The sequence below is a fragment of the Glycine soja genome, chromosome 13 (assembly GCF_004193775.1).
Source record: "Glycine soja cultivar W05 chromosome 13, ASM419377v2, whole genome shotgun sequence".
Taxonomy (NCBI): Eukaryota; Viridiplantae; Streptophyta; class Magnoliopsida; order Fabales; family Fabaceae; genus Glycine; species Glycine soja.
Window position 1 is genome coordinate 16,510,482 of NC_041014.1, and position 17,752 is coordinate 16,528,233.

Here is a 17,752-nt window from a genome sequence, read left to right on the forward strand (position 1 = left end):
TTGCACGCACACTTTCTGACAGATATCTTTATGTCATTTTACTCAGACTTTACTTGTATATAAATGTACATAACTATGTGAATATTAGTGGGAGAAATAATCATTTCTTCCATCTCAATATTCAGAGAACCGGATTGTTCCCCTAATTTTATCCTTCCCTCCAAATTATGAGGAAAGTGGTTTAAGGAACTATGCTTGAGAGCAACATTTACAAAACATTACCAAATTGGCAAGTAATTCTGATGCATTGGGTGGCAATCCTGCTCCATCAACCATCCAAGGAAATTCAGGTGATCCATTGCTATCAACTGTATTTGCATTAGATGTAATAATTTCATTCAACCAAGCCTACAAAATAAGATAAAAGGTATATTAACATTCTAGTGACATCCCCAAATCTTACTAAAGTGTATGAACCGTGAAGTGCTTAAGCACTAAGCATCAGTTATTAGAAATTTGGACTTGTCATTTTGTCACTTGCAGATTGGCCCCTTCTCTAGTTAATTTTCCAGTAAACAACTTGAGACAAAGATCCAATGTTTTTATACAGTGTTATATATGTCAAACAATAAATTTTAGACACTTGGCATAAAATAAAAAGATATTAAAATTTCTTTCAAATTTTGTCATCTTTACAGAGTTGTGGACCTTGTGGTCTCATAATGCTAAATGTTTTCATCAGAGGTTCCCTCCCATACATAGCCTTGCAGAACTCCTATTTCTATTTTTTTTCTCTTGATCGTTGATAAATTTTAGGATTTATCCCTAATTCTTTAGCATAATTATTATAACTATTTTATTCTCAACATTCCAAACTATGTAATATTAATGAGATCTTGTTTCTTATGCCTCAAAAAGACTAAATAGTAAAATAATTTTCATGTTAAGCAATTAAACATAAATGAAACATATAAAATATTAGATGAAATTACAAAGTCTGGTAACAAGTTCTCCAACTCTTACTCGAAAAATAATTTTATGAATTTGCAAAAGAATCATGAGCAAAATTATTGATCAAATTTGACTAAACGGTTACTCTCCAGTAAAGGTGAGGCATGCCATTTAGATTCACCCATCACCAGCGGCTATTATTTAGCTCCTCAAGACCACAAAAATGATAAACCTAGTCCAAATTTGTTAATGAATTCTGTTGGTTGTGGGATTCAATGCAGTAAATGATAGAGAAACAAAACGAAAAACAAGTATTGCTTCCAATATCCATCCATCTCTTAAATGTTGAGCAATAAACCTCTATATTTTTCCAACCACAATCCACTTTCACCACTATTGAAATGCCTATAATATAGAAGGCAATATAAATATCCAGAGAGATTACAAAGTACAAACCTTGGCTTCTTTCATTTCAGAACTTGCATTTTCAAGCCCATCCAACATGGAGTAGTCCTTGCTAACAAGGGAAACCTTCAAAAAAGATAACCAAATCAGTCAAACATATTCGATAAAAAAACAGACCAAATATTTTTTTCAGGGGAAAGACCACAAACCAGGATTGGAGTTAGCTGCCCCTCTAGGTCAAGAAGACCTTTGGCAAAAGCAGCTGCAGACATCTGTTTAATATGGGTCATGAAAAAATGGCTCACATATGATGCCAAAGGACAAATTAGGCTTATAAACAATGCCTAGACATCAAACACTTCCAAAATGTATAAAAATGTAGCAACCAATAATGAAAACCACTTAGCCTTCTTATGATTAAGGTGAGCACAACTTTAGGCCATACCTGCACACGACCCTCATCAGAGCTGTAAATCTTGAGATCATGACGGTATGTACTATGGAGGCGAAGAAGCCCTGTACCTTCTCCTGCAATTTTAAACAACACAAAAATTTGCCTTTATACATACTACAAGCCACTGTCAAGTTGATGTTACATGTAATAAGAATGCATGATCCTGTATGAAACATATTTTACACAGACTAAAACACAAATAAGTACTAGGATGACCAATTTCCTTATTTTTAGTCAATTACTTGATGTAATTTCGTAAAAAAAAAGGAATCACTGTACAGTCTAAATATCAACCATATTCCTCATATTTCAACTATTTATGTCATTTGCTTGAAGAAAAGCTATTTGAATTTTACCTGGATACATTTTATTCCGAAAATATCTTCCCAGTTCTTCTGCCTGCAAAAGGAGAAAGTAATTCATACAACTAGGAAAGAAGCTTTTAAATGAAAAATTATTTTTTATTCTCAACAATAATAGCAGTATAATAAAATTCAGTGTCAAACTGCGCAGAAACATTTGTATCTTATATGTCTGTTAATCAGAACCTGCTTTCTGCCAGCATGTGTAAGAACACCACCATATTTAAGAACCATAAGAGCTTCAACAGGTTGTTCTTCAACTTCACCATTGCCTTTTGTCACTTTGACCCACTTTAGTGGCTTTAGTTGAACTTTCCTATAGATGCCAGAGAAATGTCCTCCCTGATAATGTGAAGAAAAGGAAAAGAAATGAAACAATTTAAGACTTTGGTTAAAAAAGATGTAAAAATAGCAATTTTACAGGCTTTAAAAGGACACTCAAGCGTATCAGTATGAATTGGCATGTCTCAGCTGACAGACAATATTCTGTATTATGCACATCAGAGAAACATCATTAATTTCATTTTTGATGATTGAAATCCCAGGTAGGAAAGTGTTTCCAGTTTTTCTTATTCTTGCCTAATCTCAACAAGTCATGGGCTTCAGCCATGTAGGAAGGCATTGCATCAGCCATATAGCTTAATCAATATTATGGAAAAAAAAATTATTCACTCATAAGAGCATGTGTCCCAATCTCCAAAATGACTATGAATTAGAAAAGTTTTCCAAGTAGAGCTGTACCTGACAGCTAATATAGAACTGAAATTTCATTTAACATCTAAAAAGTAACCCAACCAAAGGATTTAAGTTAATGCAGAGAAGTTATAAGAAAAATTAAATTTATGATACAAGGAAATTTAATTTTCAAATTTCAATTACTAGTAGGTTCATAATACAAAACATATTCATATCATAGAAAAAACAGTGTCAAGAGAATTAATAACCTCCTCAAGAACTGCTTTAACTTGACGAAGCTTTTCAGCATGCTCAACATCTTCAGCCTCACTATCGCTTTCTCGATCTGGTCTAAATATATACAAAGATAAAGTTAATTCAAAACTCTGGATTAGCATATACATATATAGACTAAAAAACTGGTGGCAACTATTACTAGTACGTAGAAATGGCAAAGTATACATGTAATAGAGGTTGAGAGAATTTGAGAGAGAAGAGAAGAGATAAGATTGAGGAATGTGAATATTATTCAACACAAGTGTAATGTAATTATGAGTCTGTTTATATAGTTGTACTAACTGTCATACACTAACAGTCTAAACTACTAACTGATAACAGACTAACTACTAACTACAGTAGTTAGTCTATCAGTTAACTATTAGAAGCAAAAGTTACATTGTGAGTAATGTATACTCTTATACCCCCCTCAAGCTCATAAGGGGTTGGAAGAATGTCTTTCAACTACTCTGAGCTTGGATCTGAATGAAAGAAAGAAGATAGACCATGCTGATTTCTCAAAATTCTTGCAATCAGCGTCATGTATCTGCACATGGCCTGTGCTGCTCAAGAGCCAATATTTGAAATCAGCGTCACCAATTCTCGTAGAAGGCCATGTTGACCTAGCATGAACCATGCTAACTCAGCACAGCCCGTGCTAACTTCCACATTGCAGTTTTATTTTCCTTAGTAAAAACAGAAAACTGGAGGCTTTTTAGGTCAGTTTTTATTCAAATTTTGCCCAACAAGAATTTTTAAGAGAGAGAGAGCTACACCGGGGATAATTGGGGTCTTAATCTGTAAGGTTTTCGATCTCTTTTATTCTCAATGCAATTGTGTATGTTGTTTGGCTATATTGTAACCATAATTGGCTAAACCCATAGAACAAACTGGGATTATGATGTAGCTGTACCCATGTGCTATAGTTCCTTATTTTAATATCGTTCTTTGATGTTATTCATTTGATTGTGTTGTTCTACTGTTTTCCCTGTTATATTGGAATTCATCACTCTAATTCATAGTTAATTGCATGGTAGTGGTCATCTACTCATTTTTAACTGACCTGTAGAATGATAGGGTTCATAAAACTTGCATGACCAAACTGGTGGCATGAATTCCCTTTTATAAACCTCTTGGTAATTCATCCTTAACCCTAAATTAAATCCCAAATGACCAATTGAGGATTAAGTTAGGGGGAAAGAGTATTTTCAGACGGGGCTGACAATTAAATTAAAAGGTATTAGGCAATTAATTGATAACTAAGGGTTCTTAATTATAATAGGAATTAGGAAAAAACGGGTACATAGAAACTCATAATCTGGGCTTGTCTTCGTTCATACATTTCTTTCTCTAAAACTGTTTGCTTAGCTTAATTTACATTTATTTGACACAATTGGTGAAACAATCTAAAACACATGATAAAACGCCAAAATTATTTAGTTTATACAAATTGAATTATTTAGGAACACAATTGATCTTTAGGGTACGATATTCAAACTTTCGAGTCCACGATAATACTACGTAGGATACACTTGCTTTTGTACAAACATATTTTACACATCATTGTTCTATGGATTCAAAGGATATTAAGAATTTTTTAAAAAATTGTATTTAGCTTCACAAGAGGAAATCTTCCTAAAGGAAGAAGATTTCCCATGTACAATTATTGGCTCTAAGCCCTATACCTGTTATGCCTCTTCAATGGGATGAAATTGACTTTAGCACTTTTATGGTGTTAGCCAATAGGATACTCAAATGATTCTCTCCTGTAGCATGATTGGCAAGCTTAGCTTTAATAACGTGCTTTTCAATTTGATATTCTTCACTTCATGTCTCCTTTTAAGAGAATATCTTGACTGCTATCTCTGTTTCTCCTCTTTTATAATAAAAATTATAAAATTCTTTATTTTAAGAGAAAGAGAAAAGAAAAATAAAAATATTTCTCTTACAATTTCATTGGTTAAAAGTTTGCATAATAACATTCATGTGAAAATAGAAAGTTGGTCAAACCATGTTCTAGTTTAAAGCAAAGAAACTATCAAGATAAAAGGTTTTAAGAATGTATCAGACCAATCACAATTTTTGAGATTTCATTAATATTGGGTGTAAAATTGGCAATGAGTTGCGTGAGACACTAATGCGATCAATATTTATGCAGGTGACCTACCTAGTGCGAGGCACCAGCATCCGTGTGGCATCTAACAGATCTTGCAGCTGAACAGCACTTTTAAGTTTTGTCTGCAAACATAAGATCAATAGATCAATCACAGAAGATTAAGATTTCAGTAGCTCAAATAAAAATTAATAAACACTACTGAAGGACTTTTAAGTTTTGTCTGTAAATATAAGACCAATAGATCAACCACACAGACGATTAAAAATTCAGCAATTCAAATAAAATTTTTAATATTCATTACTGAAGGACCACAAAATAGTATTACCTCAGATCTAGGCCGGCCACCATTGTATTTCAACATTAAGTTCAGCAGCTTTTCCTCAGTAATCTTTAGCTTCACCTTCTGTTTTGGAGTTCTATCACCACTGCCAAAAGAGAAGAGTATATAGGAAACAACACATTTAACTAACCAAATAAAAAAAGGGAATAGAACATACTGACGAATAACAGCAATTACACAACGCAGTTCCTCAGAATCTCCAAAACTGCCATTAATACCACTACCCTGACGAGTTAGTGGCTCAGAAGGTTGGACTAGTTCATTTACTTTCCATGGTAAAGTTGGCGGAATTGCTGAAGAAAGATGAGGTGCTTTTGCATCTAACAACATCTTCCGCAGAACACAGGCAGAATCATCATAATACCTTCAGTAGCAACAGAATGTGATTTTCACCAGCACAAAAAGTTGAGGAACAACGTATAGTATTTATTAGTATAAAATAAAATATTTGCAGAAAATATAGTTTGTATAAGAGTTTATTTCTAATCATCAGCACAAGAAAAATTTCTATGAAACAAGTTTTTTTTTTCTTTGCAGTGTGACAACATTTTTATAAGAGTTCCAAATTTCTAATCTGTCACAGTACACATTGAAAAGGGGAATTAATTTTTTTTTGGTGAAATTGAAAAGGGGAATTAAGTTTCCTAGAACCAACTTTCATCACTTAGTAATGACTATGACACAAAAGGAAAGTACATAATAAAAATGTAGCTTAGATAGAATGGACTGGTTTGTTTAAACTTTAAAAAAATAATTTTAAAATAAGCGCTTTTTAAAAAAACACTTTTTAATAAGATAGGATTTGCTTCTCAAAATAAGCAGAAAATAATTTTTCTTAAACAGAAATAGCTTTTAGACGAACACACTAAGAAAACAGAAAGTTACTTATTTTATTAAAAAAAGTGTTTTTTTCAAGATATATGTTTAAACAAACTCACCCAAAATCTACATCATATATGTAATAATTATGGGGTAACATAAAGCGTGAGTCCGAGATTTGTAAGCAGAGTGTATAAGAGACGAAGAGACTTAAAGGTTCTGTCACCCAGATACCTCTTCATATTCTCTTCCCTTGGATTTAACTTTGGTTTGACAAAATTTTAGCCCATTGAGAAGCCAGGGCATGCCACAAGCTTTAGTGATAGCTTGAAAATCACCTTCCAAGGAGGGATAGCTCAATAATGCTTTAACATTTGGAATGTTTCCATTTCATTTTCTTTCCTTATTTCACTGAGTGTTATGCTATACATGTTCTGTAAAATGACCATATATGTATTCTTTAGATCAAACTATTATTTGTTATAAAATATATTACAAATGATGGACAATCTCCAGCCTACAATTCAGCATTTGAGAAGTGATTGCCGAAAAAACAAGATTAGAGTACTAATTTGCAACATTCGTTTCCAGATATCAACTATATATGCATATTAATCCCAATGGCAACTATTAGAAATGTTTCTTTTAGCAAATAGGGGGTTTATTGGATGGAGTCAAAATTTAACACCCTATTCACATTGGTTATGACGATAGAAGTTCTCACTAATCATTCAGTGTAGCATTTATAATTTTTTCAAGCATTGGAGTCTATATCCTTTCCAATATTTACTAAGGATATATGGGAACAATTATAATATTCCCAAATCAAATATATATCTAATTGGGGAGAACCGAGACTATGATTTTCTGTTTATATAACTATTAAAGTATTTTGAACCATGCTGCCGATATCAAAACATATTATAGTATACCTACTGTGATGGGTTTATTTTTCTTTAGGCTAACTGTTGACAGCTGTTATAACGGCTGTAGACAACTGTATTAACTAACTAACTACAGTTAGTTAGTTGTTTAGTTAGATCTGTTATATTAGTAAGGTTCTATGTAAACAGAGCTGGTAATCATTCAACACTGGGGTTGAATAATAATATCTTCTTCATTTTCAAACTCTCTCTCTCTCTCAATATCAAACTCTATTAAAACAGCAATGCCAAAAAAATCTAATTACAAAATTTACTTGTATGAATTTTTAACAAAGCTCCATCCATTCACATCACAAACATATGAGCGTCCCTGACTTCTCAATAGATCAAACCCACAAACCTGCAAGCAACACAAATTTATAGTATCACATGAAGAGGATCGGACAAATTATTTTCTTTTAGTCACAGAAAGATTTCATTTAATCCATATTCTAAAGAGAGAATCACATGGATTAAATTCAAATTCATAAAACATTGTGCAAACTTCATTGACACAACCACATTTTACCTACTATAACAGTTAGCTCACAGCTTCACAGTCCCAGGACTTATAAACTTAGATAAAGTGAAGAAATAGAATATTAAATTCTCACTTAGGTTTCCTTGGAAAAATAAAATTTGGAGCTACAATATTTCTTCTGATGTAATCCACTGAAATAATAAGATTCATTTTCCAAAACATTATGAGGTATTCGATGATAGGACTTGTCAGGGAGGTTAAACTATCAGCAAAAGGATTTAGAACATATTTTCTAAGCTAAAGAACAAACTTCAGACAGAAGGCAAAGCTACTACAATAGATGAAAAAAGGAATAGAATATGGCGATTGACATGATACAATAGCAGTTTTAGCATACCACAATTCAATACAACACTAGGATTACTGATTAGTTCATAAATTGTACACAAATAAATCTAACAAACAAGGAGTCTGACACCCTGTTTCAGAAGAAAATAACTCACTAAAAAAAATTAGAAAACTATCTTTTATTAACGTGTATTTACCACATTCTTACAACATACCGCTTGACTGAATGCAATGCAAACATCTCTTGCCATTTCCTTCTCAGCAGGGGTCAGTAACACTGGATACCTAACCTGCCAAATGAGATGATAAACATGCTTCAATTCAGAAGTTAAATTACTGTTTCAAGCAAGCAATTCTGGCCTGCTTTGCAATGGCACATGTTTGTTCATTCTATTAAAAAAACTTCGTACCCCATTGCCCAGAGGCTCTTCGCTATGCGAAGGTATGGGGGAGGGATGTTGTACGCAGCCTTACCCTTGCATATGCAAAGAGACTGTTCTATTAATTCAATCAAAATTAAAACAACCATGAGATGTTCACATGATTAGGGAACAAACTTTTTTAACAATTACCAACAAAAAAGAAAAACCAATTTAGGCAACCAGAAAGAATCAAAAGACCCAAGAGGAAGATGGCGCCTGAAAGAATTTAGAAAATCTATGAAGGTTTAGTCTGTGCTTGGTTGAGGAGGTAGAGGCAGATAATTTAGAATAAAAGTTATATCACACTTTCATGGTACAAACTGAGATTGCAACTCACTTATGCCACACCTTAGTACTCTACAATGTTTGATCACTCCTATATCATAAAAGTTAGTTCAGAGTGATTTGCAACCCTTCACCAAGCAACACAAAATCAAAATCATTGCAATGGCCATCTTGTAATGCTAAATGTATAGGCAAGGACAAACAAAATGTAGATCATGAGAACAGAGAAAGAATATCTGAGAGAAGAGACGAAATCTACTTACTTCCTTCCCATCAAGATTTCTCATAACAACACCATCAACAACAGGAGACTTCCTTGCCTCAGCATGCGCATATTCAGGACCTACTGTATACACCTAAGTCATTTATGAAAATTCTAAGAGACCATTCTAATATGCTAAAGGATATGGACAAACATTCCAAATACATTTAAGAGAAAAAAAAATAGAAAGCATTATAAATCTCAAAACAGCCAAACCTTAACATCTGTCCCTCCAGTTGGCATAAATTCCTCATAAATATAGGATCCTTCACGCCTCACTCTTCTCACTTCTGGGTGAAATTCACTGGACCTATTGCCAACCTAAGATAATTTAATACCCAAAACAGATACCAAGTTGATTAATTATACATCAGACTATCAGTAATATAACTAATAAAAGAGTGGAAGGGAAACCAGAAATTATCAAAAATGCATGTTACTGAAAAACAAACTATGTCAAGGCTCAAGTTAGAAGGCATAGAAATGTTTAATTTTATATTCACAACAAACCATATATGGTTTCTAAGATTGTATTGCAATATTATCGTTGGAGATAGCATATCCACATCCCAACCAATTTAACCCTTCCATTTAAAAATAAATATAATTGAATAGGGTTGATGTTTATTACAAAGATGAGAACTAATAAAACCTCACCCTTGGGTTAGTTATTTAGGCAGGTAAACAAACCAAAACAGTAGTCACGATTTGAACAAGTCTATTGGAAAAAGAATGTCTTCTAGATCATATCATGTTAATAGTACAATATTGCACCCATGACCCACCTACCTATGGAGAGTGCCTAAAGCTCACCTTCCTAAATAATTCCTTCATACCTCCACCTGCTGAACTGGGATAATATATCATTATACTGTGGTTATCAGCTTCACAAGGCACAAAAATAACAGTTATTATTACATTTGAGAAATATATTTCCAATTGTGATTGTGTGTGTATAATCCAATAATAATTGCACAATTATGGCATCTTGGAGAATATAACTTCCATTCATTTAATATATGATACAACAAGAAAATCATGTTAGATAACTTGATTTGCAATGGAAAAACTAACAAAATTGAAAGTACTTTAATAAGTAAACACTAACATTAAGGTATGCCAAATAAATAACATGATGCAAATGGATTCAACCAGCATTTCATCATTATCTTATGTCCCAAAGTCAAGATAAATTGGTAAAACGCAGAGCAAGGAAAAGGAATAGGAGATTTTCATTTTACCAACAACAATCAAAGTGTTTTTTGTTGGACTTAAGAAATAAAGACACTGAATTCTGAATAAATTATAGAAATCATCTGTTTATAGTCCAGATTTGAGTACAAACACAGGGTTGCCCCCAAACAAGGAGCTTCCTCCTTCAAAACATCAAAAATAACAATCAGTATAGCCAAGAATGCGGTCCATCATGATAGGACAAAAAACATTGAAATCGATAGACATTTTATCTTAGAAAAAGTCAACAATGGAATTGTTCAACTGACCTAGATTCCAACAAGACAGCAAGTTGTTATATTCTCACCAAAACAGGGATTCTTAGGACAACCTGTTTTGGGATTGTATAACATATAGGACCCAACTTGAGGGAGTGTACAAAAGGAGTTGATCCTATTGCAATTACTTAGGTACAACTGTGCTATTTTAGGATATTTTTGTATGTAGTTTATTTCCAAATAAATAGGATCAGGTTTTATTAGAAGCAGAAATTCCTGATTTTATGGGATTTATGTCATGGATCATAGATGGAAATCCAGCAATATTCAGTTTAAACAGGACTGTAATTCATCTTATTTTTGCAATACCATTATATTACACATAGTTAAACGATAATGCATACATAGTCCACAACTGTAAAATGTTAGAATTTAGCAAACTATGTAAACAATTATTTACATCACACAACTTGTAAGCTATATCGTGTGAATGCTATCCCCCCATTGTTTCCGCTTGAAATTTAGAATATCACTTAGTTATAGCATGTTAGTTAATTTTCCATCTATATCAACGTCCACGTTAGGCTTTGTAGTAATATATTTAAAAAAAAATATTTTTATTTTGTGAGTATTTTGTGTCTCCACTCCATAGGATATTAGGAATAGGATCACCTGTAGTTGAAAAAGAAAACTCAGTTTCAAATTAACGGTGTAATTTTTTTTTAACTTAAACTTTATTTATACTTTAATGTGTAAAATTTATTTTTAAACAAGTGAATGCATTGTACATTACATATATCAGTGGCTTCTTAGGGGAAAAAATCTGAAGAAACGGTGGCAAAGTAAAGAGTTTCACCCACACGAGAAACAAGCTTACCATCAACAGGCTTCTCCACAAATGGTTTAAAAAACCGCATGCCATGAACCTCAACAAAATCTTCTTCCTCGATAAAGTAATCCAGTTGTTGGTACGGGGCATCCCTAATTACAAGGGCATATCTTGGAACAGGGATTCCAAACATTTCAAGACGCTTGAAGCCCAAAATTGAACATTATTAAAAAATATTATATATCATAAAAGAAATAGCATAAAGCATTTTGACTGTAATTGGTCATACATTCATAACTAACAAGAATAGACAGAGATATGACTTTCACTAAGTTTAAATGCATGTCCCGGGGGAAGAGGGGAGGGACAGAAATGACAAACAGATCAACCCAAGCCCAAGATAACTTTAATGAGGGGATTTTTTCTTTTTCCCTTATTTCTTCCTTAGCAACATTTGAACTAACACAAACTCAAACTTCAGTTTTTGTAGTTCTTGGTTTGGCTTCATGCTAAAAAACCACATATAAAGATCAGACTTCTAATAAACAATGACAAACAGGTCAGGCCTTAATTTTAAACCTAAGCCAGAACCTTGAAGGAAAAGTTAATATATACAGCATGTGGAGCAGAGTTATCAGCATATAACCAGACAGCACATTTGCAAAGCATTCAAAGCTAAAAAAACAAGGCTTCATCATACTTGAACTTTACATAGAATTTAGAGCACAACCTAACTGAAAAAAAAAAACCCGAAGAGAGAGAGATTGATTCCATCCATGTACCTCATATACTTTCCTTCTATCATGAAGAAGGTATTGGGGCTCCAGTTCATTTACTAGAAAAGGTCTGCATCACAGTGCATGAGTAGTTTTTAGACCTCTAAACCTTCTCATCCAAACATTCAAAGTAAAAATACAACAAAAATAAAAAAAGGAATATATTATTAGAGTAGCTAATCTTTTGCTTGTCTAGTCCTTTTGTCAACAGTTACATAGTTAAATTCAGTTAAAATTAGATAAAAGTGATAAAACTGATTCTATGATAAGAACCTTGGAAGAACCGCACCTCAAAAGCTAAGCATTGCAGTTGGAGAGTCCAAAGCCTTATAAACCCTACACCAGAATCCCATACTCCCAGTGTGAGACTCAAGTCCCATACCTTGCATTTGGATCCTAACATCCCACCACGCTCCATAGCCTCGGCACTCACATAGGCTAGTTGTGCACTAGCCCTCTAACTAATCCTAGGTGAACACTACAATAACTATGCCAACAGCACTACCCATGCTACTCAATTGTAGCTAAGAGACATGGTGAAGAACTCTAATACCAATTGATAAGAACCTTGAGAAAACCACACCACAAAAGCAAGTCGTTGCAGTTGGAGAGTTCAAAGCCTTATAAACCCACAAAAGAATCCCATACATCCTATGTAGGACTTAAGTCTCATAATTTGCAATTGAATCCTAACACTCTAACTGAATGCTGTTAGCTGCAGTCAGTCTAACTATAGATTGTAATTGTTCTCAGTTCAAAGATAAAGTTTAATAACAGATTACTAGTTCAGATTTATCTCTCTGTTTTCTCTAGCTATCTTACTCTTATTCTCATTTTCTAGGAATGTCTACCTTTAACAACTAACTTTATCAATTTTCAGAAATTATTGTGATTGCAAATATTTTAAGTGAGCTTCACCATGACTGAGAAACAGAAACCAATGCAACAGTCAATATATGCAGTAAATTTGAGCAATAAGCCACTGATTCTACAGTTACACCAATTAAATAAGAATGATTCAGTGTGGCTAATTGAGATCTCTATCATATCCTTCTCCAGGAAAAGAAGATGACTTCATGATATTAGATTCAATATTGTAGGAACCTCCCATAAGAAAGGAGGTGAAAGTCAAACCAATAGTGGATCAATAATATCCTGTGGAGATTTCAAAATCTTCCTAGAAGTTAGAGGCTAACTCCAGGGACAATTAGTTTTACTTATTCTTAAGATTAAGAAGCAGCCTAAAAGTTTAAGAATGACCAGATTCTAACAATTGTACACTTCACATGCCTTAGGTACCGTACAGTAGAGTGGAAAGAAAGTGAAATAAGATGAAAGTTTTGAATTAAAGTAAAGTGTAAAAGTATGGGTCCCATCTCATTTTACTGTTCATTTCTTTTCTTTTCCGTTCTCTTTCTCTGCAAAGGAACGGAGCCTTAATCTGCATGGGTAGTCAGGAATAAGACTTTTCACACTCATACCAAACTTAGGTAAAAATTTCATGGTCAATGGGGCTGCCTAATTCTCCACACATCATGTGGAAAGAGACTAGCACAAAGGCATTACGGTTCCACTAGAATAAAAAGCCAGTTACAGGCTAAAAAATTGTGCACCACTAGCATCATATTAACAGAGTTCCTTGCATGTAAGAGTAATAACACCTCCCAAATTCAGCATCAGAAATAGAAATTTCCTTGAAATTTCCACGAGCAAAGCAGCATAAATAAATCTCATATCAAAAGTTATATAAACTAAATACACCAGAAAATAAAGGTTTTTGTTTTTTTAGAAGATAATTGTCAATAAGCTGGTATACATGTATTGTCCTATTATATTTATACAAGAATTTGACCATCATGGGTGTAACTGTCTAACTGATCATGGGCCTATAAGTAATTCTGGAACATTTTAGTGTTTCATAATCCAACGTTTTGACGATCTTACACTATATACAGGCTGATGAGTAACAAAACATATATACAACATTCAAATCAAATAAAGTTGATAAATAAACAAGCTTACTTTCTTAAAGCAGCATATGCCTCAGCCTTTTCAAGGGGATATCCCGAGGAATAGAAAGCAATCAAACAGTCACATACTGGCCAGCTGAAATAACACAATGTTTAAACATTAACAGCATGACTCTTAACATCTACAAGGTGAACAAAAATAAAATAGTTCAGGTATAACTTAAATGTTGTAGCGTAAATACAATTAACGCTGTCACGTAATCATGAAATTTTTAAGTAGTAAATTTAGATGCATGAGTTAAAAAATTCTAAACCGTAGCTGTAAAGCAACGTTGGCACTGTTGTTTTTAGAGTTTTCGTTCCTTTCAAAATCAAATTATGTAGGGATTTGTACAAAAAAAGGTCAAACACTTCAGCAATCTTAAACTCCAGTAAAAGCATATGTTATCACAAACATACAATACAATATAATAAATGCTTTACTGATACATGTTAATGAAACTTTTCACATACACAAAAAAATTCCATCATTTGCTCCTGGTGAAAACTGCAAAACTAAGGGAGTGTTTAATTTGTTTTCCTTTTTATTTTTCATTGATATGTTTTCAGTAAAAATTACAGAAGTTCATCCTTGCTTTCATTCCCATATGTTGTCTTCACAACCGTTTGATCCCTATTCCCTAGGTTGGATGCATTATAATAAAAGCAGTCACTTGAATAAACACGTGAAACTTTATTTCAAACAGAACCACAAATATCGCTCTCCAAAATGTAGAGTTCAAGCAAGTTTCCAGCTCATGAAATTAGACTATAATACCTCTCTATCGGTTCTTCAAGGATCACTTTGTCCCCAAAATGTATGACCTACAAATAATACAAAATATTAACCAAGAAGAAAATACACAAGAAACAAATTGAAAAACACAGCTACTAGCTCTGCCATTTATTTTACAGAAAGTATAGAAACAGACTAAATAGTCATTGACGGAGTAAATTTGTTGAATTTGTAACTACCTAAAAGTCAATTTATTGATTGACAGTAAAAAATATTTTGGCCTAACAATACATAAAAATTAAACTCATAGAAATATATATAAAAAAGAAAATTAAGTAAATAATTTATGCATAGATACATAACCTTATTATACATGTATTATAAGTTTATTGGTTTTTTTAATTACCTTAGGGGTGTTTGACAGGGGAAAAGTTTTGTCATGTCCATAAATTATGATTCTTAAGAACCATGAATCCTCGGAATAAATAAAATTTATCTTGACATTGGAAATCTTTAAATGATTTTTCTAAAAATTAAATATTTACGCATATTTTTATCAATTATTTTAATTATTTATCATATTATATTATTTAATAAAAAATAATATGATGATTTGACTGTAGTAAAAGAAAAATTAAAATCAAGAAAATAAGATTCTTATATCTCTCCTGAGAAATTTTAGTAAGAAACTAATTAAAAAATATTCCAAAAAACATTATTTAAAAAAATATTATTCTTTAAAATGGATACCAAACATGAAAAATTAAGTTTCCCACCTATAATTCCCCGAAACCCAAAATCTTCTCCTCCTCTTAAAAGTCATACCAGTTTCTCATTGGTTAATAATGAAAATAGTGAATAGATATTAAACACTAAAAAAAACATCATGAACTAAACATATAATAAGTATTCATTAGTATGCGTCAGCAATACGAAAGAAATGGAATAATCCAAACTCTGCCATTTCCAGTTGATTCATGAACAAGCCAAAAATCCACATCAACAGCGAAAAAAACATAGCACTGAAAACGCGAACGCATTCACCTACCTCGAATTCACCAAACGCTAGTAACCGTTCAAAAATCTGCCCCATAGGCGCCGAGAAAACCTGCAAAATCAAACCCAAAAAAAAATGAGAACAGAAAAACAGAGCCACGGAATCACGCGCATTCTCCCGAGTTCGAACTCACCGCAACGCAAATACCTCCGTTTACCGAAGTACCGAATCACCGAAACGCACAAAACAACAAAATCGAAAACAACAACAACAACAACAACAACGGTGAAGCACGATTAAGCGTAAAGAAAGAGAACCTCAAAGTCACATTTCACCTTCTTTTCCATCACGCAGACGCCGATTTTGATCTTCTCCGCCACCACCATCACTGCGACCGATTCAGCTTCAGCTTCAGCTTCGCTTTCTCCGAACCAATGGCGCGAACGTGAGAAATTGTGAACAAAACGGTCTCGTTGTTGTAACTGAATCCCGGCGCATTCCGCGAGAGAGAATGCGCACGTGAGAACCAAGAAAAATGGCGGAAACTGTTTGAGTGTTACAGAAGACTGAAGAGTGCGAGCGACTCGGAAAATATATATTATATATTTGAATAAATGAAAATTGGTTCGGACAGCGAAAAACTGAGTCTTAAAGGAAGCTATGAGAGGAGAGAGAGAGAGAAAAAAAATAGTAGAAAGGAAAAATGTAATGTTATAAAGAATGTTGTGAGCACTGAATAACAGCCACTGGCACATTTGTTTAACTGTAGCGAATCGTATTCCCTTTAGACAAGGAATGTCATAAGAAAACTAATTAAAAATTCCTACTAATAAATAAAATATTTTATTATTAAAAAATTACGGAAAATAATTCTCTACTCTATGTTTTAAAAATGATTATTTTGATCTTCTTATTTTTTTTATAATTAATAAATTTCATCTCTCTTTATTAAACCTAAGATGTTACAATGAGGGATGAAATTCACTAATTATAAATAAAACGATAACCAAAATTAATTGTTTTCAAAATAAAGTTTAACGAACAATTTAATAAGTTTTGTTAATTTTTTTATCTTTTATTCCTCAACTAAAATTTTAAAGATATTTATTAGCTTTTTATTTTATTTGAGGATTTTTTTAATGAGTATGGGAGATCATCTGTTAAGAAAAATTAATTCTTTAAATGAATTTTGAAATATTTTGATAAATTAATTCCTAACTTCAACAAGAAAATAGTATGCTCACCAAATATTTATTAATTTTCTCTTTTATTTAACGATATTTTTTCATGTTTAAGTGATGTGATAATGATTATTATCTTTTTGTCTTGTTAACATATATATAATTTTTTATTCATAAGAATTAAAAATAATGTCACCATTTATAATAATTTATATATTTTGTTTAATTAATTGACACATAATTATCTTCATGATTATGTAAGATTATATATATATATATATGTGATATTTTAAATATGAATGAATTTCATATAGATATTCTTAATTAAGAAATTTAAAATTATTTATTTACCTACTACACTCGTGTAAAATTTATTTAAGAATATTTCCAAATATGTGTCACTTACGATTGCATGGACAAAAGATTTTTCATCTAAGAAATTCTTAATTAAGAGGAATAGGAAATTTATATTATTGTGCGAACATCGAAGCGTCACTCTTTTTGTTGATTTGGGTGGGTTTGTTATGGACTTATGGGAATGGACATTTTGGGATGCTGGAATATGCAATGGAAAGGAGGGTGGTAAATGGTAAAAGGTGAACAAGTTGAATTGGATTTTGGGATTTTCTGATAAAGTAAAGCCCAACTTTTACGTTTCTGTCTTGCTGCTTTCTGCGTCACTATCCTAGAGTGAGACTTGTTACAAGTTACAAC

At 32.6% G+C, this 17,752-nt stretch overlaps 1 protein-coding gene across 7 annotated transcripts in view; it reads right to left on the minus strand.

The window, feature by feature from the left end:
• Positions 1-16,535, minus strand: part of LOC114382662 (inositol hexakisphosphate and diphosphoinositol-pentakisphosphate kinase VIP1-like) — a 28,451-nt gene extending 11,916 nt beyond the window's left edge. For 2 of the 7 annotated variants that reach the window (XM_028342224.1, XM_028342223.1), the window contains exons 1-21: positions 16,193-16,535; positions 15,909-15,968; positions 14,903-14,949; positions 14,138-14,221; positions 12,122-12,185; positions 11,388-11,541; positions 9,873-9,943; positions 9,276-9,380; positions 9,061-9,153; positions 8,306-8,380; positions 7,537-7,622; positions 5,677-5,883; positions 5,505-5,604; positions 5,231-5,301; positions 3,057-3,138; positions 2,299-2,454; positions 2,107-2,149; positions 1,742-1,824; positions 1,506-1,568; positions 1,348-1,422; positions 223-348 (exon numbers count right to left, since the gene is read on the minus strand). In XM_028342224.1, the coding sequence (XP_028198025.1) occupies positions 223-348; positions 1,348-1,422; positions 1,506-1,568; positions 1,742-1,824; positions 2,107-2,149; positions 2,299-2,454; positions 3,057-3,138; positions 5,231-5,301; positions 5,505-5,604; positions 5,677-5,883; positions 7,537-7,622; positions 8,306-8,380; positions 9,061-9,153; positions 9,276-9,380; positions 9,873-9,943; positions 11,388-11,541; positions 12,122-12,185; positions 14,138-14,221; positions 14,903-14,949; positions 15,909-15,968; positions 16,193-16,243 (1,896 nt within the window). In that variant the 5' untranslated portion in view covers positions 16,244-16,535. Of the gene's footprint in view, positions 1-222; positions 349-1,347; positions 1,423-1,505; positions 1,569-1,741; positions 1,825-2,106; positions 2,150-2,298; positions 2,455-3,056; positions 3,139-5,230; positions 5,302-5,504; positions 5,605-5,676; positions 5,884-7,536; positions 7,623-8,305; positions 8,381-9,060; positions 9,154-9,275; positions 9,381-9,848; positions 9,944-11,387; positions 11,542-12,121; positions 12,186-14,137; positions 14,222-14,902; positions 14,950-15,908; positions 15,969-16,050; positions 16,153-16,192 lie in introns of those variants that run through there. The other 5 variants (XM_028342225.1, XM_028342226.1, XM_028342230.1 and 2 more) reach the window with 5 other exon arrangements.
• Positions 16,536-17,752: the final 1,217 nt, after the last annotated feature.